Source organism: Hipposideros armiger, unplaced genomic scaffold (assembly GCF_001890085.2).
Source record: "Hipposideros armiger isolate ML-2016 unplaced genomic scaffold, ASM189008v1 scaffold_660, whole genome shotgun sequence".
Classification (NCBI taxonomy): Eukaryota; Metazoa; Chordata; class Mammalia; order Chiroptera; family Hipposideridae; genus Hipposideros; species Hipposideros armiger.
The window spans coordinates 612,418-638,835 of record NW_017732010.1 but is presented as its reverse complement, the minus strand read 5'-3'; the positions used below and the strand labels follow the sequence as shown (position 1 = coordinate 638,835).

The following is a 26,418-nucleotide window of genomic DNA, read 5'->3' as shown; positions in this document are numbered from 1 at the left end:
TCAATTTAATTGATCATTTCTTTAAATTTAAAGGCTATTTTCAAAGAACTTTCTCTGCTTGATATCTTCATGATTTGTTTCATAGAACTATCTATTCCATTAATACCGCGACAAAAAAATTATGTGAGGTTTTTCCTTTGTTATAGGTAATAAAAATCAATAAAATCATCAGTGTCTTTAAAAAATTAAAAAGCTACTGAACCATAGAATTTAACAATAAGCAAAATAAGAATATAAGGGTTATATTTTTCAAGTGAACATTTTAAAACAATGATTAATTATTTTGGAAATAGAGCTGGTTTTAAAAAATGGATCCGTTACTACTGATTATATTAAGAAAGTTGGTAGTACTTATACTTTTCTTGAAAATAAAACAGTAAAACCATTATAAATGTGGCATAGTTTATAGTATTATAGGTATATTTTATTTTCATTTCATGTATAAGAAAACTACTTCAAGGAAATAAAAAAGAAAACCACCACCTGGGTTTTCTTATAGGTTCGTGGTGATTACTACCATAAGTAAATACAAAAAATACATGAGTACCTAGAAAGAATCCCTGTATATTATGTTATCAAGTGAAATGTTTGAGAACAGTGATTCAATGCAAAGAAAATCTATTCCCTTAAGTTAAGTAATAATAATTATTTTAATCAGTGTAAAATCAGATATAAAATATCTAGAAATTATTCATAATTCATAACATCCTAAACATATGAGTAATCATCAACACCTAATGCTTTAAGTCTTATAAGGAGTGAGGTAATTTCCTTTAAGTGTAGTTAGTTATTCATAGAGAAGTAGGCAAAATGACAAGAGAGAATTTTATACACATTTATCAAGAACATATAGTATTTTTTACATTCCACAAATAAAATATTTCATGTTCAATACCCAAATATTTAGAAATGCTGATGTTCATCAAAAATATGTTTTCATAACTGAACTCCTTGCAATTTTAAAGATAGCTCAGTACTTCTTGTATTTAAATCATGAGATCTAGGTCTTCTTGATAGATGACTACATTTTGGTCTGATTTTCCCCATACAATTATTATACCTTCTAGACAAACTAAGTTTAGTCGTACCCCAATTTGCAATAAGATTTAAGTCTCCTGGAAGAAAAGTATTTGATCTCCTGTTTTCCTCTCTTATTTTAGTATCAAGGCTCTTTGGATTGTGGTTAATATGTTTACAGTCTTTGGTCATCTTCTGGTTTTGACCAGTGTGGTATTTTTCATTGATACATGGGCTTGCCAGTGCAGTGGGACATATAATATTCTTGTGAGCAATAGAAGGAAGAAATGTTTGAGATGATATTTTTCCAAAGGATCCAGTGGGTAAATCTTGAAGATATTTGGGGAAATGTTGGCTAATTTTATATTCATAAATTAATTTTCTTGAATTTGAATCATCTAATTTGATAGAGTATAGATCATCTATTGCTTTACTTAGATAGGTATCTGTTGAACTTTGAGGTGTATTCAACTTTTCAGAATTATGTTGAGGTATGCTAGGTAAAATTCCAAGTCTATTTTGTTTTAAGACTAATCTAGTACCAGGAATAAAAAGTCCTTGTTCTTCCTGTTTTGATAGAGGAGTGTTGTCTGTGTTTGAAACGGAGTGATGTACATGTCCATTCACTGCTGTATCTTTCCAGATTAAAGGGTTATATATAACTTGTCCATCAACAGGGCATGAATTGCACTTGTGAAATAACCAATTGTCAATACATTTCCTATGAAACTTAAAAAAATATTATAAGTTAATTATGAATATGATTATCTTATTCATAATATATATTATCTATGCAAATTTTCCCAGTTTCATTATTACTATTAGAACTACTTAGCAAAAATGGAAGGTAATTATAATTTATCAAGTTTTATGAAAATATTATGAAGAGGTTCTCAAAATGTAATTGGTTATGGGCTAATGTCCATTTTCAATATTAAAATGGAAAACCTTCATTTTTGTGATTTCGTTAAAAACTAACCACTTATTCAAGCCATTAATTTTGCTGTTTCTTTCTAATGAATAAAAATTATTAAATAAAAAAGTCATAACCAGCCAGAGTTGAAAATTGATCTGATGATGGTAACATATGAAATAACAAATCACTTTCTTAGGGAAAAAAACAACTATCAGGCATTTTAAGTAAGGTGACGCTAAAGCTAAGAATGCTTAGTTATTCAAACAACTTGATTTCAGAAAAAACCTGGTTACCAACTACTTAGTGATCAAGCAACATTATTAGACTTTGATTCCAGTGACTTAATTTGAAATGATAATTATGTCAAATTAAGCATACGAGTATCTGTTTCATCCAAAGAATCACAAAAATACATGAAAAAGTATCCTATATACTTTTTCTTTTTGTAGATAACTAATGTAGAAAAGCGAATCTAACTTAAAGGGCCCCCCTTCTCTTTCCTAGATTGTATATGCAGAAATGAGTCCTAATCAACAGGAGGAATCCATTCTTAAGGGCAAGGCTGCTTTCTCATCAGTCTCTGCTGCAGCTCCTCTACATATACTGTTCAATTTGAACATCTCTGCAATAATACAACTAAAAAGTGGAAGGAGAGACTTACATTGTCCCTTCATTAGTGAAAACTGGCCCTACAGGGAAAGTCAAACTAAAATGATGTGACTTCTACCTTGTGAGTACAGGGTAGCAATCTTGTAAATTGACCAAGATGAAATGCCTTCAGACAAAGTCGGCACTGGTAGCCCGGAGCAAGCAGCTTACTATTCTTTGTGATCAGTAAGAGAGGCAGTGACTTTACCACGCGTTTTGGTGTGTAGAGCTGGCTGAATAAGAATAAGCAGAGACATGAATGTTCGTATGTGATTACAGATCAGGAAGTAATCAATAACACAGGCAATAACCTCCATATGAATAATGCAAATGAACCCCGTGTTTTCTTCAACAGAAGATAATAAATATCATATATTAAAAAGTTTTAAAAAATCTATTATGAACATCAACATCATAAAAAACAAAATTTAGTCATTCAAATAAGAATACTGACCTGGTATGTTTTGATTTGCACTTTTTAATGTCAATGAAACCAGAATACAATTTTGATGAGAACCATATACTCAAATTATTTCAATCTGAGGCAGCACTTAGGCTTATTTTTAGGAAAATACAGCCCAATTTACTTTGCCATCTGGTAAAATGTAAGGTGTACAGTAGGCCATATTAAATATTATATTGTAGGCTACTATATATGATAAATTGGTAGATCATAATCTATGAGGAAACTCATTTTCCCTTGGGGTATGTGCTTGCTATGTCAGTATTGTTAGACTGTGAAAGTACCAAGCCCATTTATGCAGCCAAAGTGCCAACCAATATAACTAAGATTATACAATGTATACTTACTGCTATTTGATGCCATTAGCTACTGAAAAACAGATAAAAGAAATATTTAAAAGGAAAACCTTGATTAAAAGATTAGATGCATTCCTATTATTCAAAAGTCATTCAGAACAAAGTTCAAATATAATATATTCTTCAGAAAAGCTTATATTTCTCATTACTCTACCGATATACTTCCATCACGCTATAGAAATTACTTTTATCAAGGTCATCTAACTGCCAATCAAAACGAACAAACAACCTGTATATTTTTATTACTTCAGGTTGTTGACCACTCTTCTTAATTTTGAAATGCTCCTTTTATTTATTACACTTACTCTGCCTAGAATGTCCTTCTACCCCTAATGTTCTCTTGGCCCCCAAAGTGGCAAAGAGAAGTGAAATTACTAGCCCCAAAACCATAGCCAGCTGTGGTTATACTAGGATTGGATTTAGGCAGTCTGACTCCAGAGCCTTGTTCTTCACTTGCATATTATGTCATCTAGTATATAGTAAGAGCTCAGTACATATTTATCAAATAAAGGAAAGAATGAAATTTATCAAACTGAAAAATTAAATAAGTATCCCAAGTGTACAAGAAATGTAAATTTCACTGAGAGTCTTACCCTTGCTTTTCTTGAAAATGTGGCATCTTTTCTTCTATCTCATTTTTAATATCTACATATTTTACAATTTCATCTGATCTTTTTTCTAGCACTCTCCATCTTTGATTTCTCTTCTGTAATAGGTAAAAAGTAAAGGTTACTTTGCAAATCATGGTAATTATTATTGTGTGGGTTAAAATTAGCAGACTGCATATCAATGACACAATAATGTGGTAAGTCAGTTTGTAATGTTGAGATCTTTTTTTTAAATGAATTTTCAAATTTGATGGCTGTTCTTAAGATTTATGTATAATATTATCAGATGTTTGTTATTGTGTTGGATTTTATAAATTACCAATGTAAGAAGTGATTGCCTTGCACATCCCTATGAAAAAGAGTTTCCAAAAATTACGGTCTTTGGTGTATATTGAAACTCAATTAACTGTATTTCATTTGTATAACCTATTCTTATTATTCTCAGATTTATTTTTACTTAAATTTACAATAGGACAAATACAAAGTATATGAAATTCAAGATGGATACTGTACCTCACGAAAAGTAAATGGGTGAGAAAGATGGCAGCAGCTATCAAAACATTCCTGGCATAAGTGATATTCTATACATTGGGTACACCTAAAAATGCAAAACACCAGAACATACAAAGAGAAAAATCCAATTACTTTGATAGTTTTTGATGAAAAATTCTGGCCAAAACTTCTTGGGAACTATGCAGATATGACAAGGTCTATCTTAAGTCTCACCTTATATTAGTTTCCTATTGCTACTGTCACAAGTTATAATAGAACAAATGTAGCACTTAAATACCTATTTATTATCTTATTGTTTTGTAAGATAGAAATCTGACATGGGTCTCAATGGGGTAAAATCAAGGGGTTCGCAAGGTTGTGTTTCTTCTTCAACACTCTAGAAGAGATTTCTTTCCTTGCCTTTCTATTTTTGAGAGGCTGTCCACCTTCCTTAGTTGGCTTGGCTTGTGATCCTTCCTTCCATCTTCAAAAAAAGCAACACAGCATTTCTCTGTGCCTTTCTTCCATAGTCACTTTTCCTTCTGATTCTTTTGTTTCCCTCTTCCACTTTTAAGAACTCTTGGGATAACACTGGGCCCAGGTAGTCCAGGATAATCTCTTTATTTCAAAGCTCACATGATTAGCAACCTTAATTCCATTTGCAATCTTAATTCCCCTATGACATGTAACCTGACATACAGGTTCTAGGCATAAGGGTGTGCACATATTTGGGAGGGCATTATTTTGCCTACCTCATATCCCTTCCATGATGTCTTCCTGGAGTACCTTAGCTTTCCTTTATCTCTTTCTCTAAATTTCTATAGAATCTACAGCCTGTTAAATATTCTATCGTTTGATTATTCAGTGTTTTTCAATTGGTTCATGAATGCTAGAGTTATGCTTAACCGAATACTTCTTGAAAACAGGAATTGTATTTTATTCCCTCTCTTTCTTCACAAAATGGGAAAAGGTATATATATATATATATATATATATATATATATATATATATATATATATATATATATATATATGTGGTTTACAATAAAAAACTATTGTCAAATTTAAAACAAATTTCACTCTCTACAAAAGCTGAATCTCAAACTTATATTATTTATAAAACTTTTACCAGAAGCAGATAATTCTAATTTACTTGCAGCAATAGTCACCAATAAAATAATATTTTGAGCAAATAAATTTATTTTCTTACTAAGTTATCTAAGATTTAGAAGACCAGTTCCATGAGAAATCTGGGAACATATATCCTCAGGCACCTTAGAAGCAGCAAGTGCTAATTTATTCATTGTTACTATTTATACATACAGGGAAAACTCTTAATATAACATCAATCGACCAGAGCAATTGTACAGTTAGTTCAATACATAAAATTATGTTGGGCTAGCAAAAGTTAAGCATTTCTATATTTTAATATATCTATATTTTTGGAATTAACTTCTTAAAAGATAAGTAGTTATATTGTGAAACCCTAAGAAGAAATGGAAAGGCTTTCTAGCTTATCTTGTTTCCTACTCAATTCATTCCAAAAACTACTCAAAATAGTTTTTCAGGCTAATGACTGATATGTTAGTATTTGAGGGAATGGAAGGTGGCGAAGTCACAAATGTTAGAGATTCATTCTTTAATTTGTAAAGAATTGATATAGTCGTGAGCCAAACCCATAGGGAAGTTATTCTCAAAGGAGAGTGTAGAGCAGCAGACAGCAGAAGAGTGGAGAATGCCTGTGTTGAGGGGTAGTAGGAAGAGTCATCCATGAGAACAGAAAGAACAGTCAGAAAGCTCAGAGTGACAGAGGAGTACACTGTCACTAACAAACTACTTAAAAGCAAGATTTGAGATAATCTATCAAAGCCAGACATTAAGCATCTGAAGAATAATGACTCTAAGGACTGAGATTTTTACACTGTGGCTTTCATATGTTCTTGTCCCCCAAAGCTGTTCTTCCCAGCCCCCTTCTCACATGTTAACCTTAGCCTTTTCTTCTCACCTGCCCCTCTTGAAAAAATTAAATCGCCCAAAGAATGGCTGCTCATACCAAATATCAAGTCTTTCCTTTTTATAGAACTCTCTTTAACCAACATTCCTAAAATTAACAGAACACCTCCTGCTCAACCTCTTTAAAAATTCTGCCCTTCTTTCTCAAGTGAAAATGCTCCTACGAAGCCTTCTTAGGCCAGCTGTTTTCCAATAAGGACTTTTGCTAATGGTGCTCTAGTTTATTTTCTTCTATGTGATACACGAGAAAACAAAAGATTAAAAAAGCTCAAAGAAGAAAGGTATCATTCACTGTTGGAGGTGATAAAAACAGTTTTATAGTTTTATGAGAGGGATATATATTTATATTTCCAGGAAGACTGAAAAGTAAATGTATGTGTTTTAGAAAAAAATTTTAAGATTGAAACAAAATATTATGTTTTTTCTTAACATGCAGTTAACCTAAAATTTTAATCAAGAAAGTACAATTTCCCAAGCAGAACAATTAATTGATGTTTTATGTGTCAGTTGTGGGAAAGTTTGGGGGTTACTCACAAAAGTAATGGAAATTGTTTTCTCTAATAAGCATCTTGTGGTTGAGGTATAAGATACAAAAGAAAACAAAACATGCACTCTCTGCAATTTGGAATAGGGGGAACTTGACTAAATATTCAGTCAATCTACTCAATATCCCTCTGGCTCAATCTTAAGAATTTTTAGCAATGATCTCATTGGTGGTTCAAAGAAAGTTACAGAGGGTGAGAAGTCTATCTAGCAGAGTTCTGAATATAGAAACTCATTTAGGACAAATCAACAAGGCCTGCCTCCAGGGCTTCTAGGACAGGATGCTATTTTAGACTCAATCTAGACTACAGTGCAAAGCCAATACTCTTGTGTAAGTGAAGAAAATAAAACAATTGCAGTTCTGAGGTACTGGGCTGACACAGATCAGCAGTCTGTAAGTCCTAAATAAGTGGCCATGAATTAAGGCAAACACACTATTATATAAAGGATGAAAAGAAGAAGGCAGGCTAGATGACTGGTACTCTAATGCTCCAAGATTCCCCAAGTTAAAAAAAAAAGTTAGAAAACGTGTTCATAATTTTACTAATGGTACTTACTTACAACACTTCCCCTCAATTGGAAATTGTTTACAGTTATTACAGGGAATTCCAAGGTGTTTGTCCATTCGCTCTTTCTCAGCTGCAGTCACAAGTTTGCTAGAGTTTTTGAATTCCTCTAAAATAAGCTTTAATGATGCAAACTCTTTCCTACACAGAGGACATTTCAGCATGGAAGTGTTTGATATCTTATCCTGATAATTAGCTAAGATCTTCATGCATTTTATATGAACATTATTTCCACAGCCAAACCTGTTAGAAATAAAATTCAAGGTTACCATTTGTATACATGAAATTATATATATTTTTATAAATAAAATGTTCTCTGCTACCATATTTATTTCCCATAAAAAATAGCTTAAGATTTTCCAGATATAGCTTGATTACTTACCCAAGCACATACCTTACCTTATTTATCTTATCTATCATCTTTAACTTAGTACATCAGAATTCCAAACAAATTCTGCCCCTCCATTCCAATGAAATAGTGTTGAAAGGTGTTACATCATTAAAATACTTTTCATTTGTAAAATGAGAATGCATATAGTCTTAACAAAAAGAAAATTAAAATAATTATTATTGTTTAAATAAAAAGCATCACTGAGAGCAGGAGTGTCACCTTATTTTTCTGGAAATCACACAGTATGTGGTAGTAATAAATATTTGCTGAGAGAAATAATATTTTGAGAAATAGTTAATAATTTTAAAATATACAATAAAAGCAGCCACATGAAAAACTACCACGTGGATGAAATTTTGGCAGATAATCAGGAGAGAGAAGAAGAATGAAAAAGTTTAATAGCAAATGGTTGCCCCAATTTTTCAAGTCCAATGTTATAGTGCCTTGAAGAAAAGTTGACTGACACTCTCAATAAATAGTTCTGTAAAATTTTAAATTATTTAGGTTTAAAAATAGAGTTTTGACAAATTGAAAAGAATTTTTATCATTTTAAAGTAAAATAATCTTTACTTTCAGAAAACTCTTTGTAACTACTGTAAACCATGGCATTTATTCATGTTAAAACAAAAATGTGAAAACTATTCCACTTTAATAACTTAAAGTAAATAGGGGAATAAAGTGGACTTATGTTTTAATTTTCATCCTTTAAAATGTATCCCAGAAATATTTAGAGTAAGAACAGGACTTCTCACAACATACATGTTAGGAAACAAAAGAAAGCCAATTAAACATAATTGTTTAAACATATATTGTTTCTCTATCAACATGTCTCATTATAATCAATTGCAAAGATACTAAATTAGAATTTTTTTGGTAAGCTTTTAGACTCAAAAAAAAAAAAATTCACCTGCAAAAGGTGACAGGAAGCTTTTTCTCTAAAAGTAGTTCTTGACAAATAGAGCAGATATCATCTGAACCGATCTCCTTCTGTTTAATGTACCCATCTTCTTCAATATGAGCATTTTCATCATTTGTTCCTTTTTGGGGAGTTTGAACTCGATGTATCCCCCGAAGTAAGTCACTGATTTCTCCTTCCACGAGACCTAACTGCAAAGCAGCTAGTGAAAAATCCCAAAGTATTAAAATTCAGTGGCAAAATTATAGATACCAAAATTTAACAACTGGTGCTGACATTTTATTTGAAATGTCAGAAAGACAGTTTTGGTTAAATTATTACACTGACCTTTACCACTTTTTTGTATTCCTTTCAGAGTCACATGGTCAGAAAAGGGTCATTTATAAAAATAATGGAAGTTATTTCTCCTTTTTTTTTTTTTACTAAAAAGAGTCAGTGCAACCAGAGTTTTGGATTAATTTTATGATAGTGTTCATCCTAGGATTGGTGTTATAATTATGTCTTACATTTTGAATCTGTTTACTTATAAGGACAGCAGGATCAACATTCAGGAAAATTAAAAGAAACAGAGCATGAATACATAAAGGGAAAGCGGGGCTATTTGAGTAATTAATGTAATTAGTATTTGTTAGATGAATAAACAATAGGAAAGCAAGACTCAGTTGGGCCTGTTTTCCTGTCTCAGTTTTTTGTCCCTATAAGAGTGTCTTGGTAGCCACATCCTTCACAGATTTGGTAAATATTCCTCAGGACAGTCTATTAGGAACTGTATTGCCTGTACCCTTGGGATGTGCATTCTTTGAATTCTGAATTTCCTCCAACTGCTGCCCTTATAAGAACTTATATTCTAAGTGCATATACTTTTGATCAGGGCATCCTAGGTTCCTCTATTGCCTGGCCCATCCCAATGCTCCTTCCCCTTCCCTGTCCTTAACATGCTATAATTTAAATGCCAGCTGCTATTGGTTCCCTTGAGTTCTGATATTCATTTTATATATTCTTTAATACAGATGGATTAAAAAATTATTTGCAAGATAATGAAAAACTCCATTTCCTGAAAAGTCTTAATTAAACACTAAAAATGCTGAAAACATCAGTTACATTTCATTACAAAAATCTTTGTTCCTCATCTGAGGTGGGGTGGCAGGTGAAATGTAGGAGGGCATCATCCTTTAATTAACTATTACTTTGGAGGATGAGGGCTCTTTGTCACAGAGACACAGCAATGTCTGCTCCCTAAAACAAATGGGGAGGAAGATGAAGAACAAAAGATTGTGCTTTTGGGAACACATATTCTCTAAGGAGGAGGAAATAGTGAAACATGGAAGTTTATAAGAGAAGCTGCCATATACTGTTCTATGTGGTATAACATGAATTGGAGAACAAAAGGGAGAAACAAACTCCTCTGAAATTAATTTGGAAAAATTAATGTATGAGACTATGAAAGAATATTCTTTTTATAGAGAAGAGCAAGGCAGCTAGCCTTACCAGATATCACCGTGTATTACAAATAAACAATAAAGTACGGAACTCCCTAAATAATCGCCATTATGAAACAATAGCCATTATGAAAGAAAGATAAAAGAAGCACTATTACATAACTGTTATTGAGCTAATTGGGTAGCAATATGAAGAAATTTTGATTAATTCAAACCAAATACCAACTTCCAACTTCCACCAACACAACTACACATGGATTCTATAATAAAGATTAAAGACAGAATAGAAAAACTAGTAAAACAAAACCTCCAAAACATGATTTATCAATACTATGGAAGAAGAACAACTGTCAAAATATTGAAACAATACACATGAAAGGTAAAAATGGTCAAATTTAACAACTCAAATATCCATATGTGTAATAAAATTTAATAAAGCCATATAAAAAAGAATTATGACATTAGGAAAAATGTGCAAAGAGGGGTAGTCCCTATATTTAGGAAGAATTTGTAGTTTTATCTCTATAAATAAATAGCCAAAGCTCACAGATTCACACATGAAATACAAATAATAAAAAAGGCAATGGAAGACATTCAACTTCATTAATATCAAAGAAAAAAGTAAGTTAAAATAAGAAGGAGGCTCAGACATGGAATAAAACCTAATGTATAAGCAATAATAAATAAATAGAATGTTAGGTTTTATTTGCTTGTTATTTCTTTTTGTATTTAAGAAAGTTATTTTAAGGCACTCTAGATCATTTAAGGATATGTTAGATGTATGGGAGAATGAAAACCATTTTCTTATTTAATTTACTAGGTATGAATAGATTACTATAAATCTTATATCTGGTATTTTTTTCCCACTTTATGTGACTTACTCTTTTCTTCTAATATGGAAATATGATTACTATTTCAAAATATTTCTATGTGTCTTTAATTTTCTTTGGAGACTGAAATATTTTGTTTATGTCTTTCATTATATCCTTAAGTAACATGGTTCAATGTGCCTAAAACATGAATACAAGAAACAAACAAAACTAGCAGAAAATTGATATATTGCTGAAATTGTAAATCAGTAAAAGTATTTTGAAGACCAATTTGGCATTTCAAATATGGGTGGCAGACATAAAAATGTTAATGCTTGAAACAACAACCCAAACTTACAGATACAGAGAACAGATTGGTAGTTGCCAAAGGCGGAGGCTGGGGTGGGGTGTGTGTGAGAGAAATGGGTGAAGGTGGTAAAAAAGTACAAACTTCCAATTATAAAATAAATAAATCATGGGAGTATAATGCACAGCATGGTGACTATAGTTAATAATATTGTACTGTATAATTGAAGATTGCTAAGGGAGTAGATCTTAAAAATTCTCATCACAAGAAAAAAAAAACTGTGTAGTGGTGGATGTTAACTAGACTTATTGTGGTAATCATTTTGCAATATATACAAATATTGAATTATATTGTACAGCCGAAACTAATATAATAAAATATGTCAATTATTTCTCAATTAAAAAAATCAATACTTTTACTCCAAGATCCAATTAATGAGACTTTAGCTAAACAAATAATTGAAAAAAGGAAAAGCTTCATCTACAAAAAATAGAATAAGTAGTTAGAAATAAATTAAATGCCTAACAATAGGTTAAATAAATTATGATATATATTGAGTAGAATATAGTCATTGATAACTTTGTTTATAGGAATTACATAGCATTGAAAATATAAAGTATCAGTGTGATAAGAGCAGAACACAGAATTCCCACAGACTATTAAGTACACATAAATACAAAGTCAAAAAAGAAAATATAAAAGCTTTATTATGTATTTGTGGTGGGAATTTTAAAAACTTTCCTTTAATATGGTTTTTATTTTATTCATAAATATTTTAAAAAGACAGATGGTATTTACTAGCCATTTAGAAGAAACTATTCAGTGATAAATCTGTTTTTCTGGGAAATACTTGTGATGAGAAAGGGTTAGGGTTAGGGTTAGAATGAGGGTTTAAAAGCTGTTATTAAATTCCTGTGTAATTATCTTGGAAAGTCTTAAAAAATAAAGGAGTCTCAGGTTTCTAATATGCAACACTAGGGTGCAAATAACTGTTCTAGATTTGTTTTAGAAAAGAATCTGTGAATGACATTCAGAATACTCCTCCATCATTACTAGTAACCATCTCCACACTTATATACATACTTTACATAACCCTAATGAATAATTGTTTATAGCTTTCTTTGAATTACTTTAATTTTCATTATGTTTGTTCTAGCTTTCACTTAAATGGTAAATTGCAAAGTCATTAAGACATCTACTTTCTTTGAATATTTTCTGAATGTTGATTAGTTAATACTACTTTTAAATATAGGAGATATGAAAAATCTTTTATTTTAGTGAAAAGTATAAATCATCAAAATTGATATATAGGATTAATTTTAGACATTTAAAAAATTCCCTACTTCCCTAGTGCACACTGATATTTATAAAAAGAATAAGACATGGTTTCTGCATTCCAGAAGTATAAAGAATAATATAATTAGATTGATTCATATGAAATTGCTACTTTTATAGATGAAAAAAATCCAAGTACATATTAGCAATTCATATGATTCAATTTATAAAAAGCACCTAGTAGAGCTCCTAATATGCAGTATAACAAGTATTTGTTAAATAATTGGGTAGAGCTGCACTGTCTAATATGGTAGTCATTAGCATATGTGGCAATAAGCACTTGAAATAAGGTTAGTATGACTGAAAATTGAATTTTTAACATTGCTTCATTTAAATTTAAATGGTAAACTGATAATATAGTTATTAAAAAGTGTATAAGTTTGTAACAGTTTGGGTATTATGAATCTATCTGTTAACTGAATACTTTATGAATCTAAATGCAGATCAAGTATTCCAATGAAAACATAATGTCTGAGTTGATGAGTTGTCAGCATAAAATACATACTAGATTTTGAAGAGTATGAAAAACAACAGTCTCAAAAGATTTCTATTGATTACATGTGGACATGATAATATTTTGATGTATTGGGTTAAATTCAAATATTAAAATTAATTCCCTGGATTTTTTGTTTTGTTTTGTTTTTTTACTTTTTATAATATGGTTACTAGACAATTATATCTATAGCTCATGTTATATTCCTCTTGGACAGCACTAGCGTAGATAGATGCTTGTGGAAATGATATGGAAAATAGTGTAGAGAATAAGACTTTAGAAGACGTGGACACTTAACTTCAGGGAGATACAATAGAGAAATAGAAAACTAACATGTATGAATAATCATACAACCTAATAATTGTGTATAAAGGGACTGGGAGAGAGGATGAGATAGAGAGTAAGTGATATTTCAGAAAGAAACTTGTCTACATTGTGAAGAAGGAAGCAACAAATTGCAGGTGCTGAAAAGGAGGAGGCCAAAGAATATAGTATTGTAGTAAGGGCTGATGAAGGTTGAACAGGGGTAAGAATGAGGATGAAGAGAAAAGAATGCTATTGAGAGGCAGGCAGAATGTCAACATAAACAGGCTTTGTTTATGAGAGAAGTATTAAATATATGTGGGGAGATGGGAGAGGAAAAATCAAATAGAATTCCAATGTTTCTAGTTTTGGAGACTAAAGAAAAAGGAAACCTAATACGTGAGGTAGGAAATACAAGAGGGGAGCACATAAGGTGGAAATTTAATATTTAATATGCCTGTGGGACCTCCAAAACTGAGCAGCCTGGAATGTAGCTGGAAATACTGGTCTGTTGATAAGATATAGAAATCACTGGTATAGAGGTAACAGCTGGAGGCATAAAAAAATAGGAGAGATTTCTAAGAGAATGTGTAGAGCGAGAGAAGAGTAAAAAAGAAAAATTCCTGTGAGACACAAATATTAATTATCTAGTATCATTTTAAATGTCTATTGTGATTGTACTTATATATAATAGTTGGGGGGAAATGAACTTGCCTAAACAGAACCAATACTCTGAATTAAAAAAAAAAAATTGAAAACTGAGCATCATTTGAATTCTTTATGAATACTATGAACATTTACTAATAAATTTTAAAATGCTGTTGCAGTTCTTAGATGGTTCTAGTATAGGTCAAATAACTCTTTGACTGCAGAGAACACTTTTATAATGACAGTATCTTTATAGAAATGTACGAATCTAAATTAACTCTAATAAAATTATTTTTCTCTATTTTTGAGGACTCTAGAGTTTAAAATTTTACAACTATATGCCTGATTTTAAACTCAATCTTAGTACCTACCTAAAAACTATTTTACTCTAAAAAAATATATTTTTTTTGCATAAAACTTCAGACAGTAAACATTTTTAGATGAAATTATGTGTCATGTCAACTGTCTATTTCTGGGATCTAAAAAATTACATTGGCTATTTTTCTCAACAATTAAAATACTTTAGATATAGAAACTACAGTGACTTTGCATAGAACACATGAGGGAAATTTTTTCTACCAAATAATTGGCCATTGTTCACCTCTTTTTTTAATTTAGTGCCTTTGAATTTGAAAATGGCATAAAAAGTAACTGTTTTTTATTAAATAGAAAGAAAAATGTTCCAGTTGTCTTAAGTGTAACCAACTGGTCTATAGATAGTTGTCAGTTTGTCTAGAAAAATAACTGCCTAAATTTAGGATATGTCTAAATAAAGGTTACTAAATTTGTTAACTTCAAATTAGTAAAAATCAAAACAAAACAAAACATACAACTTACATTCATGATTCCTTGGAAGCTTGAATTTTTTCAACAATACCCTAATATTCACAGTTAGAAAAACAAAATAAAACATTTATTTTTGACATAACCTTAAAAGACATTATTTCATTTTAATTTTAGAATAGGAATACCATTATAGAATTTATATTGCTGAATGTGTAAAAATAAGCTTAAAACTCTCATCAGTTTTCTGATATAATAGTAGTTAAATTTATGATTTAAAATAAGCATATGTGAAAAAAACAGTATAATAAATAGAAACAAAAGATATTTGCAGTAAAGAGATTTGCCAGAGAGAGTCCATACATTTCTTTACAACATAAAGTCATCACAGGGAGAGACTAGTGAGGGAATTTAGGTATTCATCGTTTAGCTTCCCTGGAAGTTTTCTATTCCTGGAAATGGAGTAATTTTCTGGGTAGAGTACTAAATGTCTGTTTTCCTACACAAACCACTTTAATGTATGACACAAAAATATTTTTTAAAATCAATTAAAATGGGATATGGCTATTTTTTAAAAGAGAAAAAAATACATTAAATTCTTACTAAATATATTAAGTATACTTTAGTATTTTAAATACTTGGATTATATTGCCACCTACAGTTTATGGTTAATATACAATAAGAGTTAACATTACATAAAAATCAGAACATGCCCTTGTCCTGAGGAAGCTGGCATAAAATAAAAATAGAAAAAAAACAAAACTATTTTAAGTATACTAAAACAAAACTGCAAGTTTTGGAAGGAACCATATTTTATATCTTCATACTAACTAGAGCAAATAACTTATGTTAGTAGATGCTCAATAAAAACTGATCCAAAAGAGTTGGTAAATAAAAGCATTAGAAATAACAGATATACACTGTTTTTAACCTGGAAAGAAAAGCATTAGAAATATTAGATACATACACTTTTCTTAATTTCTTGTTTGATATTTACCTCTCAATATCAATTTTTTACAATAATTTAATTAATAATTTGTTGGTATAAGTATAGTAGGTAAACAAAATGAACTGAGTTAAACTAAATGCAAAAAAATTTTTCTTTTCATTTCTGGGATTCCTTTACAAACAGATTCTGACACCAGAGCAAAAACTTCCTATTTAACAAAATTAACCTTCAGTAAAGTCCTACTTCTATTTTGAAAGACTCATAGTCAAATGATAATTGTAAAGGAAAACAAGAAAATATATAACAAACATATGATAAATCAGGGAGTTTTCTTCCCCTGTGTTAATAGATTTCACATCTGTACATAAGGAGAATCTAAAAATTAATTTTTATTATTAAAAACGTTAGCATTCAAAACATGTAGAGATCATAGTATGTTTCTCAACTTAAATCTTAATTTTTGGAATGAAATAAAATACCCAAAAGTATATTGATAAGCTATAACCATTTTACCTTGATATTTTCCCAACACCAAATTTCTTTAATCTTGCAGTATTTGAACCATGAAAAAGGCAAAACGTGATATACCAAGATGTTTCTTTGTGGAAGGATTTTTATTACAGTCACTTACCAGCATATATGCCTACAAAGTTCTCCTCCTTTCTGAAATGTGGAGCAGTTACAAACATGAGGATTTCCTAGAAAAACCTTTAAAAATAAAATATGTACTTTAAAAAACTCCATTTAATTTTTAAAATTAATTTAAGTTAATAGATACATTAAAAGAGATTTCAAGAGGTAATTTAGTTTAAGTGACTTCAAAAGCTTGCATGTAGTCTACTTAGGTTGCATGTACAAATCTTAATTCTTGACATCAGTCTAATTTTTTCACTTCCATATTCTTTGCCTTGATCAACAACTTGCATTACCAATTAACACTGTTTTTAAATGACCTGTACTTAGGCAAGTGAAAAGAAATCTAATTTTAAAAGCTTAAAAAAATCTGTAAATTTTTTACTAAAAGGAAATTTACCTTGCAGTAAAGCTAAAGACCTTTTGTAGGGTAGCTCATCTTGGAATTTTGTTTGTTTTGTGTACTTGAACTGATGAATTTATTTAATTTTATTCAAAAGCTAATTTTATTCATCAAGTGTATATTGGTTAAAATTATTTATTAAATGCAGGAAGTGTTGTAAGCAATAGAATAAAAAGAGGATGTCTTAAATAACCACAGGTTAGTAATCTGTATTCAGTATTTAAAATGCATGACACTGAATTAAAATTTTCCAAGTCAACTTCTGGGAGGTAGTGGGGTGGCTGACTTTTGAGTGGTGAGAGTAGGATCTATGAATATAAATGAAGTGTCTGTGGTCTTTGAGCAAAATTAAATATATATATGGAAGTCTTTTTAAGACAACACCATTTAAACAATACTTTTTTTTTTAAAGCTGTGTTGTAGTGTTAGTTGACTAAAGAGTAAAGAAAACCCGATTTTATATACTAAGCCAATACATCCAGTATCTAAACCCATTGTAGAATTTTCATTTTGTTTCAGTTACAGGGCTAACAACGGAACCAAGAAGGCACGTAATGCAAACCGTACATCCATATAAAACGTCTCACTTTTTCAATCTCAAAGATCAAATGGTCATCATTTTAACAAGAGCTGGATGCAATTTGGAGTCCTAACCCCCAATAATGAAACTTTTCTAACAAATACTATTTCCCTCTACAATTTGCATATCTTTAGAGTCTGGAACACGGGTGGATCGGGTGCAGCAGCGGGTAGCCGCAGGGCTTGCGAAGGGGGCCTAGATACAGGGTGGGGGACCCAGCGGGCGGTCAGCCAGACTGGAGCCGAGGCGATAGTTACTCGGAAATCCCTGTTTTCCGGCTCCTCTTCCCTCAGCAGGAAGCCAGTGGGGCCCATCTCTCTTAGGAGGTAGATGCTGCTGTTTAGCGCCTGGTCTTGTTGACAGCTGAGACGGTCGCTCAAGTGTCTTCGCCTCTCAGAGGTCTTACAGCGTCGGCGAAGCATCCTGTCTGGGTGTGGGCAAAGGCGGCCCCTGGAGGACGCCCTCCGAGCCGCCTGCCGGTCTCTATGACAACCGCGTGCCCGCCGGTTGCCATCGTGACAGTGGCTGAGTCCTGCAGTGTCCCAGCGTGCCGTGCGCGGAGGTAGGGCTGGCCACAAAGGTGAGGGCTCGCACCCGCCTCCACTCCTTCCTGAAGCGATGCTCCAGACTGAGGAGTGTTCCTGATAACTAGGTGGCGGATTGAAAAGCTGGCGGCAGAAGGCATAGCTGTCAATCTCTCGTGTTCCTTCGCTGATTCCTTGCAGGCAGGGCTGGTGATGCTGTGTGTGAGTTAGGACAGTCGTACAACCCGGTTGCAGTTTAAGCTCTGGATGTTAAAAGTATCCTGTTTATTCATTATCTTTATGAGAAAGCCCAGAGTGATTGTTGATGTTCAACAGCATTCCACAAACATTTCCCGATTGCTCACTATGTGCATAATCTGAGCGAGTCACTGGGGGGAAGATCAAAGATGTAGAAGACAGGAAGCAAGATCTAAATAGGTGTGTGTGTGTGTGTGTGTGTGTGTGTGTGTGTGTGTGTGTGAAAGCTAGGGGAGGTCTCTAAAATGTTTGGGTGTTGGAGGGGTGCAGAATCCATTGACTCTATGCCCTCTGAATTTACAAATTCCTATTTAAGGAATACGATTTTCAAGGTAATCAATGTTGTCCCAGTACTTCAAATAGTCTCTGAGCTTTATTTACTACGTTCTAGGGGGAGAGCTGTAATAAAGTATGGGTCAAGTAAAGAGCCATATTACTAGACCCTTCCTGAGAAGTTGAAATCAGGAAATCGCCACTTGGTAACATAAAAATGGAGGATATTTGTCCCATTTTATCATGGGTGGGAGCCAGAACTACAATAGATGATGTCAAGAGAAGAAGAGAAAATGGCCAAAGGCAATGCTATGAAATAAGATAATGGAAATGGCAGCTTTTACATGTGAGATATCTGAATAAACACCATCCAATCCTAGGTCTAAGGTTTTAACTTACTAAATTTCATTTCTACTCTCCTATTCTGACTTATAACAACTAACATGCTACCATACTCCCAACTTTATCGTCAATTTAATGGTGCTAGAGGTTAAAGTAAAACATTTATACATCAGGAAAAAAACAGCATATTGAAAGCAAAAGAAATTATAAATTGAATTCACTTAGTTTATTAATACTTATAATTTTAAAAACTCAAAATAAATTAATGACAATCTATACTTTTATATAACAAGATGAGTAAGGTTTTAGAGTGAAGGCACTTTATTCAACCACCATTCCTTCTCTCTCTCTCTCTTTCTCTCTCTCTCTCTCCCTCCCTCCCTCCATCCCTCCCTCCCTCTCCCTCCCCCCTCCATATATGTGTGTGTATATGTATATACATATATATGTACGTAATATATATCACATATATCTCCATATAGATTATATAGCTCCATTTATATTATATAAAGTATATATAGTTCTTTAAGAATTACCTGGAAGAGAGATTTAAAAAACAAATAAAAGCAAATAGTAAAACTGCTGTTTTACTTATAATCAAATAATGATACTCTTTGTTGAACTGATAAACACCATTTTCAGAAAGGTCACATGTTTAAAACACAATAGCAATTCATTATTCCATTTTGGCAGATGATGGAAATAGCAGTATTCGTGCTTACATGGAGATTAGAAAGAGAAAGCAGATTGCTAGACAGAACTTCAGTCTAGCTGTAAGACGTTTGTTTGTGTATCTGTCAGTTAAGACTTTAAAAACATTTTTATAGCCAGGTGACTATCCCATCTGTTTGCTTCATCTCTTAAGAGTGTGTGATGGGGTAATGTTTTTCAAATATTAAATTAGGGAATTAAATTTCTCCCTTAAATTCAGTGTCCCCCCTCCCCTAGCCCCTCACCATATTTTAAAGCATATTGCCTCAGGGAAGAGGAAAGTGATTAGAGCTAGAAACAAGTCATTGATAAATTTTGAATTCCATGAGTTATCTTTTAGCCTTTTAGCAATACAGTTTTGTCTTGAAAGACAGGCATTAAATGACTACAACTCCAGACTAAGATATAAAAAGCTGGGCCTAGACTATTAGACCCTGGAATTGTGTGGAAGAGAATGCCCTGAGTAAATGGGAAAAGAGTAACAGCAGTTAGTGGAAGAAGTCAGCTGTCAAGCTCAACATGGGTGTGTGTGTGTGTTGGGGTGAGGGTGGGAGTATGTGGAAGGATGGGCTGAAACATTGGAATGGGTTTGGGATGACCGAGAATACTTGGGGTGCACGTATGTGGAGACTGTGTTTACTTCTCAAATAGTTTTAGGGAGTACAGGCTACTAGGAAACCTCAGTTTTTTTGGCTTAGTGCCCTAACACATGCTAAGCAATATGCAGAGGTGCTAGCGGAAGAAAGACAGGTAAATGAACTGGATGTCATGCCCTGGTTCTCAAGGGTTTAAAACATCCAATGAATATAGCAGTTGATGTTTACCTTGAGAGAATGGGCACAAAAGAAAGGCAGAATACATGCCGACAAAGAGGATGCAGAATTCATTGACTTCAAGACTGGAGCGAATAGAACCAAGGACTCCAGTGTGGGAGGCACCATCACACCTTCCATTGAAAATAAATAAAAAAATCAAATAGGACCAGTTACAACTCAGCCATTTCCAACACACCAACAGGGTGCAGTTCAGACTGGTCACACTACAGAAGTGACCAGCAAGAATCCAGGGGACATTGCATGGATTCAAGGGCCTCCTCTTTTGTCATCAGACACAAGCTTTACTTTCCTTGTACACTCATATACCTTTTGGGAGAGAAATAGGGGATGGGTAGAAATCTGAAATGCTAAGCATTTTCTAGTGACTAAGGTAGCTTTAACATTCCTCTCAGCTGGACTAAACTTTTGACAGGTTTCTTCTTGACTTGAGTGCCTGACCTCCCTTGTCTTAGACCACTTCCTTTAGGAAACTTTCGATTGTAAATTCTTTCTCTGCCCCTTTGAGATGTAAAACTTCTCCCAGTCTCTTGCCAGTTTTATAACTTAGTAATGTCTCTCTCAAGAACCTAGGAACATTGGAAATGGAATCATCAAGAAAGGTATTGCCCCTATCTCCTATTCTTTGTGCCAGCAGGGAGCCCAACTGTGTGGGGCCTAACTTCCATAATCACCCATTAGCAAACACAGGTGGCCTAATCACATTGTCCTCCAGTACTTTTCCACTACCCCTTGCAGGCCTGAGAACTCCCACCTTTTGTTTCAGTATAGTTGAGGTCAGTCTCTCTTTCCTACTGCAATCATCTTTCTTGCCTATTTAATTCTGTCCAGTGAAAATTTTCTTTGGCAGTAGATACCATTTATGTAAAAAAGGTTTTAATTATTAAATCAGACTAAATTTACAGTTTACTAAGTTTTGATTTCCTTTCTTGTGATCAAGGGGAGTGGTGGCTAGCAAAGGTGATTGGATCAAACATACTTAATTTTTTTGCACATCCAAGTGTACTGTAAATAAATTTGTAACCCACTATGAGTGTGATTAGAGCTTGTGGTTTAAGATACCAGACTGAGTAGATACGTCAGTTCTTTCATTTGAGGAGCATATGAAAATGATAAAAGTGAACTGGCATCTTAAAATGACTAACCATGGAGCTGGGAGGTCTGTGGGGGGAGCTGGGCTCTCTGCTCTTCTCTAGTTCTGACTTCCTGTTAAAACTTGAAGGTTCCAACTTCCTGGAGAAGGATTTATATAGCAGGCTATCTTGGGAAGAAGTCTTTTTCTTTTTGCATGTGGATGGCTGGCTGGAGGTTCGGCTGGAAGTGTGCATCCTCACACTGCTATGGTGATTATGTTTCTTATTCTTTTCCCGAATAAGCCCTCTTTGGGTGGACTACTTGGAGAATTATTTTGTCCAGTCAACAAAAATAATAAAAAATTAAAATCTCTGACACTGAAGAGAACTAGAGAGAGCTGAGATAGGCAGAATTCTAAGAATGACCTCAACGACCTTTGCCCATGTATAATTCCATCCCCTGTGTATATGTCATGTTACATAGCGAAAGAGATTTTACAAATGTAATTAAGTTTACTAATCAGTTGATTGAGTTAATTAAAGGGAGATAATTTGGGTCATCCTAATTATACAAGTTCTTTAAAAGCAGTTTTTTTTGGTTGGTGGCAGAAGGAGAGGTCAGAATTTAGACATGATTCTCTTGCTAGCCCTTAAGATGGAAGGGGACATGTGACAAGGAATGCTGGGGGCCTCTAGAAGAAAAAAGCAGCCTCTGGCTAAGCAGCCAGAAAGGAAATGGGGACCTTAGATCTACAGCAACAAGGAACTGGGTTTTGCCAGCAACCTGAATAAGGTTGAAATCAAAATTTTCCCCAGACCCCCAGATAAGCGTACAGCCTGGGTAACGCCTTGATTTTAGCTTATACTCCAAGCAGAGAGCACAATCAGGCCTGTGAGCTAATAAAAGGGTTTTACGCCACTAAGTTTGTAGTAATTTTTAACACAGTAATAGAAAATCCATATGGAGCCACTGGCATATTTCACCAAACTGCTAGCAGAACAAATGTGAATGGAAAGTACTGATGAAAGGGGGAAAAAGTGGAGGTATGAATATGAAATAGTTTACTCCTTATTATCTGCCAGCATTGGGTTGGACAATAGAATCACTCAGGTTGGTTCTAAGTATAAAGGAATTTATTATAGAAGGTAAGTTAGCTTGCACAGTGTCTAGAAAAGCCACAGAATCAAGCTTGAGTCCTACACTAACATGAGGCACTCAGGAAACTGTTCACTCATACTGTGAGACTTTTCCAGTGGAAATGCCTCAAGGCCACTCAAGAAGCTAGGGATCGGTACCTCCAATATTGTTGCTGTAGAAAAACCAAAGGACTTCATAACTGTGATTGCTAGTTGGGCTGTGTGGTCTCAAGAATTTTACTTTTCTGCCTTTTGAAGTCTTGGCAAAAACTAGTCATGTCTTTACAATCTACAAGTCAAGAGAAAAAAAAATCTGGGAAATAGGGAAAGGTAGTATTAACCTGGAGAGCTACCAAAATGGGTAAGAAGGGAGAGATTAAAATAGCTTGGACAGCCAAAAGGAACAGTCAGAGAAAAGAAAGAGCCTTCTAGTTTTAAAAATAGGTATACAAAGAGGCAAAAATTAGATAATTCAAATTTTTCATTTGAATCTGGGGATGGTAAAAGATTTGGAGAAATTCTGAGAGAAAATGACACTGACACTAGAATCTTATTTCTAGCTAAGTTATCAAACAAATGTTAAGGACATCTAGGTTTCAGAAAGTTTATCGCCCACGCAGTAAGGCAGTAAAGTATACCCATATATACCAGAAAAACCAGGGTGGTTTAAGTTTGTATTTATGTAGTTTTTTTGTAGTTGTTTATGTTAAAATGGTTCCTATTAATCAACACCTGTTGTTTTTGTTTGTTTTTTGTTTTGTTTTGTTTTTTATACCATAGCGTTCCTTCTCTCTTAGTTGATTCATTTCATGATTGGTTTGACTAGCTTTTTAAATACTTTTTGCAGGGAGAGAATGTGAGTTGTTTACTTTCTGTAGTCGCAGATAATCTAAATTGTCTTCAAATTGCTTTCACAGGTGAATAATAATTTGGCTGGTTATAAAATACTTAGATTGAAATCTTTTTCCTCCAACTCTAAAGATACTGCTTTTTATTCTGGAGGTGATTCATAATATAGAGGGTATAAGTCTGAGACAAGCCTAATATTTCATTCTTTATTTAATGGTAACATTTTTATTCCTGAAGCTTAAAAATTCTTAGTATATAACAGTTCAATGAGGATCGTCTCCTGAGTTGTTTTTCACTAAACCTATCTGGCACTTGGTCAACCCAGTGTCTTAGTCTATGATGTTGTTGATTATTGTTTCTGTTCTGCTTCAGATTCTCTGAAGGAACACAAATGACCTGTATTTTGCATCTGATTTTATTTGCTTATTTTTGGTAATTCTTATCTATTATTTACTCTTTCATTATTTTTTCTCAATCTTTTCTTCTGCCTTTTGGAAGATCTTTTCATATTTTCCCTCTTCATCACAAAGCACTTGAAAATTATGTCATCACATGTTTAATTCACAACACTTTAAAAAATTCTAGTTCATTTGCTGTTTCTCTTAATTTTTCATACAGTTCTTCTTTTGTCTCAGCCACTTCTCCTAAGATTGGAGATAGTTATCTTATCACCATTAGTTTTATTATTTTTTATACAAACATGAATGAGACCATATTTTAGTAAATTTTATAAAGCATTAAAAAACAGATGCTATCTAATATTTACAATTTCTTTTTTTTTTTTTTAAAGCACATCCTTCCTCTTCCTCTTAAAAGGTGTGCCTCTTTTGTTGCTCTTTTCTAAGTTGCCTCGTTCTTTTCATTCATCCTTGATGGTGGTAATACCTCCTAGGCTTGGTATTGGTACCTAACAGGGGGAAAGTGGAGCCTTTTTGTTTTGTCCCGATATCTACTAGGAATTTTTAGAAACCTCCTGTAACATTTTTAGGCTCTGGGGTGGTTTACGGTTCAGTGATCTAAGGAACAGGAAGAAGCTAGGACTGTGGTCAGTGTCACTACAGGAATCTGCCTCTTTGAGGTTTCTTTTCATGTTTTGCGAAAGTTTTTTCAGGGGCTTTACCCAGTGTGGTCCAAACTCCTTCGTAAGTCTGTTGCTCACAGCCTCAAAGAAGAGCCCTGATGTTAAAGGGGGAAACTCCTTCCTATGTCACTACTATTTTATTTTGTGTGCTTACTTTGTCTTTAGGTCGCTTGACACAGATATGAAATCATTTTGAAATGAAATAATTTTGCTCTCCCTACTGTTGCTGCAGCTCACATAGTCAAGGTTAGAGTCATTGATTTTTATAGACTAGTTCCTTGATTACCAGCACAGTCTACCTGGTGCATGTCCCTGGCTCCTCGGGCATATTCTCTGCAAATAGGGCGGAGCAGGGTTCCAGATTTTCTCCTATTGTTTTGCATTTATTTAATCTTTATGCCATAAAGTAGTCAAGCAGAGTCCGGTGCCTTTGTTTTTGCTGCCAATTGCATTTGAAAGTCTCTGGGCACTACATCTTATAAGGGTTTCTTAGAACATATAAGAAGCAATACTTTTTTAAAAAGGCACACATGTGAAAGGGTAACATTTGGATCTGTTGTTCTAGAGGGCTTGATGTATTAGAGAGGCTGACTAGCTCATTAAAGGAAGGAACTTTTGGACAATTTCAGCTGTCCAAAAACGAGCTGCTTTTCTTATGATGTTTTGATAATTCCATCACAGAGAACATTTAAGGGCATAGTGAGTTGGCATATTTCAGGTATACTGTGGAAAGTGCTCTTGCACAGATAAGAGATTGTCCTAAATACCCTCTTTTATCATTTTAGCCTTAAGATTTTATAATTGTGTAGATTTATGTTGTTTTAAAACTTATTTGAACTGGTTGTCTTTCAGTGGTCACTTGCTGTAGAAGCCATGTCTAATTTAAGATTTATGATACAATTTTCAGTAGCATTCGTGAATCTTTCCTATAAATATGACATATTAAAATATTACCCTAGTTATCATACTGAAAGGAAGTTAACAAGAAAACATTTTGAGAGATCTCTAAACATATAGACAAATTCCAGCACTCTGTGTGTGTGTGTGTGTGTGTGTGTGTATGTGTGTGTGTGTGTATATATGTGTTTCTTTCTTGTGGACCTCAGGGGCCATAATACCGCCAGTGTAAATATTTGACATACGGTCTTTATAAATAAAAAAAAATTAAATTATAGTAACATTAAAGTAGTACCTTATTTTGCCTTAATTGTTTAGTCATTAACTTGGAAAATACATTCAGTCTGTCTCTTCTCTTTACCCTCCAGATGGTGATTTTTCTTTCTTTTTTTTTTGCTTTACAAAAAAAAAATTAAAGTTTATTGGGGTGACAATGGTTAGTAAAATTACATAGGTTTAGAGTGTACAATCCTGTAATACATCATCTATATATCACATTGTGCGTTCACCACCCAGAGTCAGTTATCCTTCCACAGATGGTAATTTTTCTGATGTTATTTTGGCACTATTCTTAACTATGTAGCAGCAACTGAATTTATCTGATCTTGAATATATAATTAAACATTGCCTTTGTAACAAATGTCAACACCTGAAATTCTCAGGGTAGAACAAATAAGAATATTATAAACAGAAAATATTACATTTCGTAAGTAAAAGGAACAGAAATGTGTGTGTATCTGTGTCTATGTGTGTGTATGTGTTTTCAGAGTCAGCAAGAAAACATGGGAATTTGACCTAACCATTGTGGGACATCGAAAAGTGACCTGAT

At 33.2% G+C, this 26,418-nt stretch overlaps 1 protein-coding gene across 1 annotated transcript; it reads right to left on the bottom strand.

The window, feature by feature from the left end:
- Positions 1-542: 542 nt before the first annotated feature.
- On the bottom strand, positions 543-18,077 carry ZSWIM2 (zinc finger SWIM-type containing 2). Its single transcript, XM_019626132.1, has 9 exons — positions 17,869-18,077; positions 16,627-16,703; positions 15,101-15,141; positions 8,921-9,131; positions 7,614-7,865; positions 4,522-4,606; positions 3,994-4,106; positions 2,661-2,814; positions 543-1,746 (listed from the first exon to the last, which is right to left on the bottom strand). Exons 1-9 carry the CDS (start codon positions 18,031-18,033, stop codon positions 937-939), a joined length of 1,908 nt encoding a protein of 635 aa, XP_019481677.1. The 5' UTR covers positions 18,034-18,077; the 3' UTR covers positions 543-936.
- Positions 18,078-26,418: the final 8,341 nt, after the last annotated feature.

What these genes read in the sequence shown, in the direction of transcription:
- ZSWIM2 (XM_019626132.1), bottom strand. Translation starts at nt 18,033, where the DNA reads ATGCTTCGCCGACGCTGTAAGACCTCTGAGAGGCGAAGACACTTGAGC. An exon ending in ATTGAGGGGAAGTGTTGTAA is followed by an intron (nt 4,607 to 7,613) that starts GTAAGTACCATT and finishes TTGCATTTTTAG; the next exon opens with GTGTACCCAATGTATAGAAT. An exon ending in CATTTTCAAGAAAAGCAAGG is followed by an intron (nt 2,815 to 3,993) that starts GTAAGACTCTCA and finishes ATTCTTATTCAG; the next exon opens with CCAGCTCTACACACCAAAAC.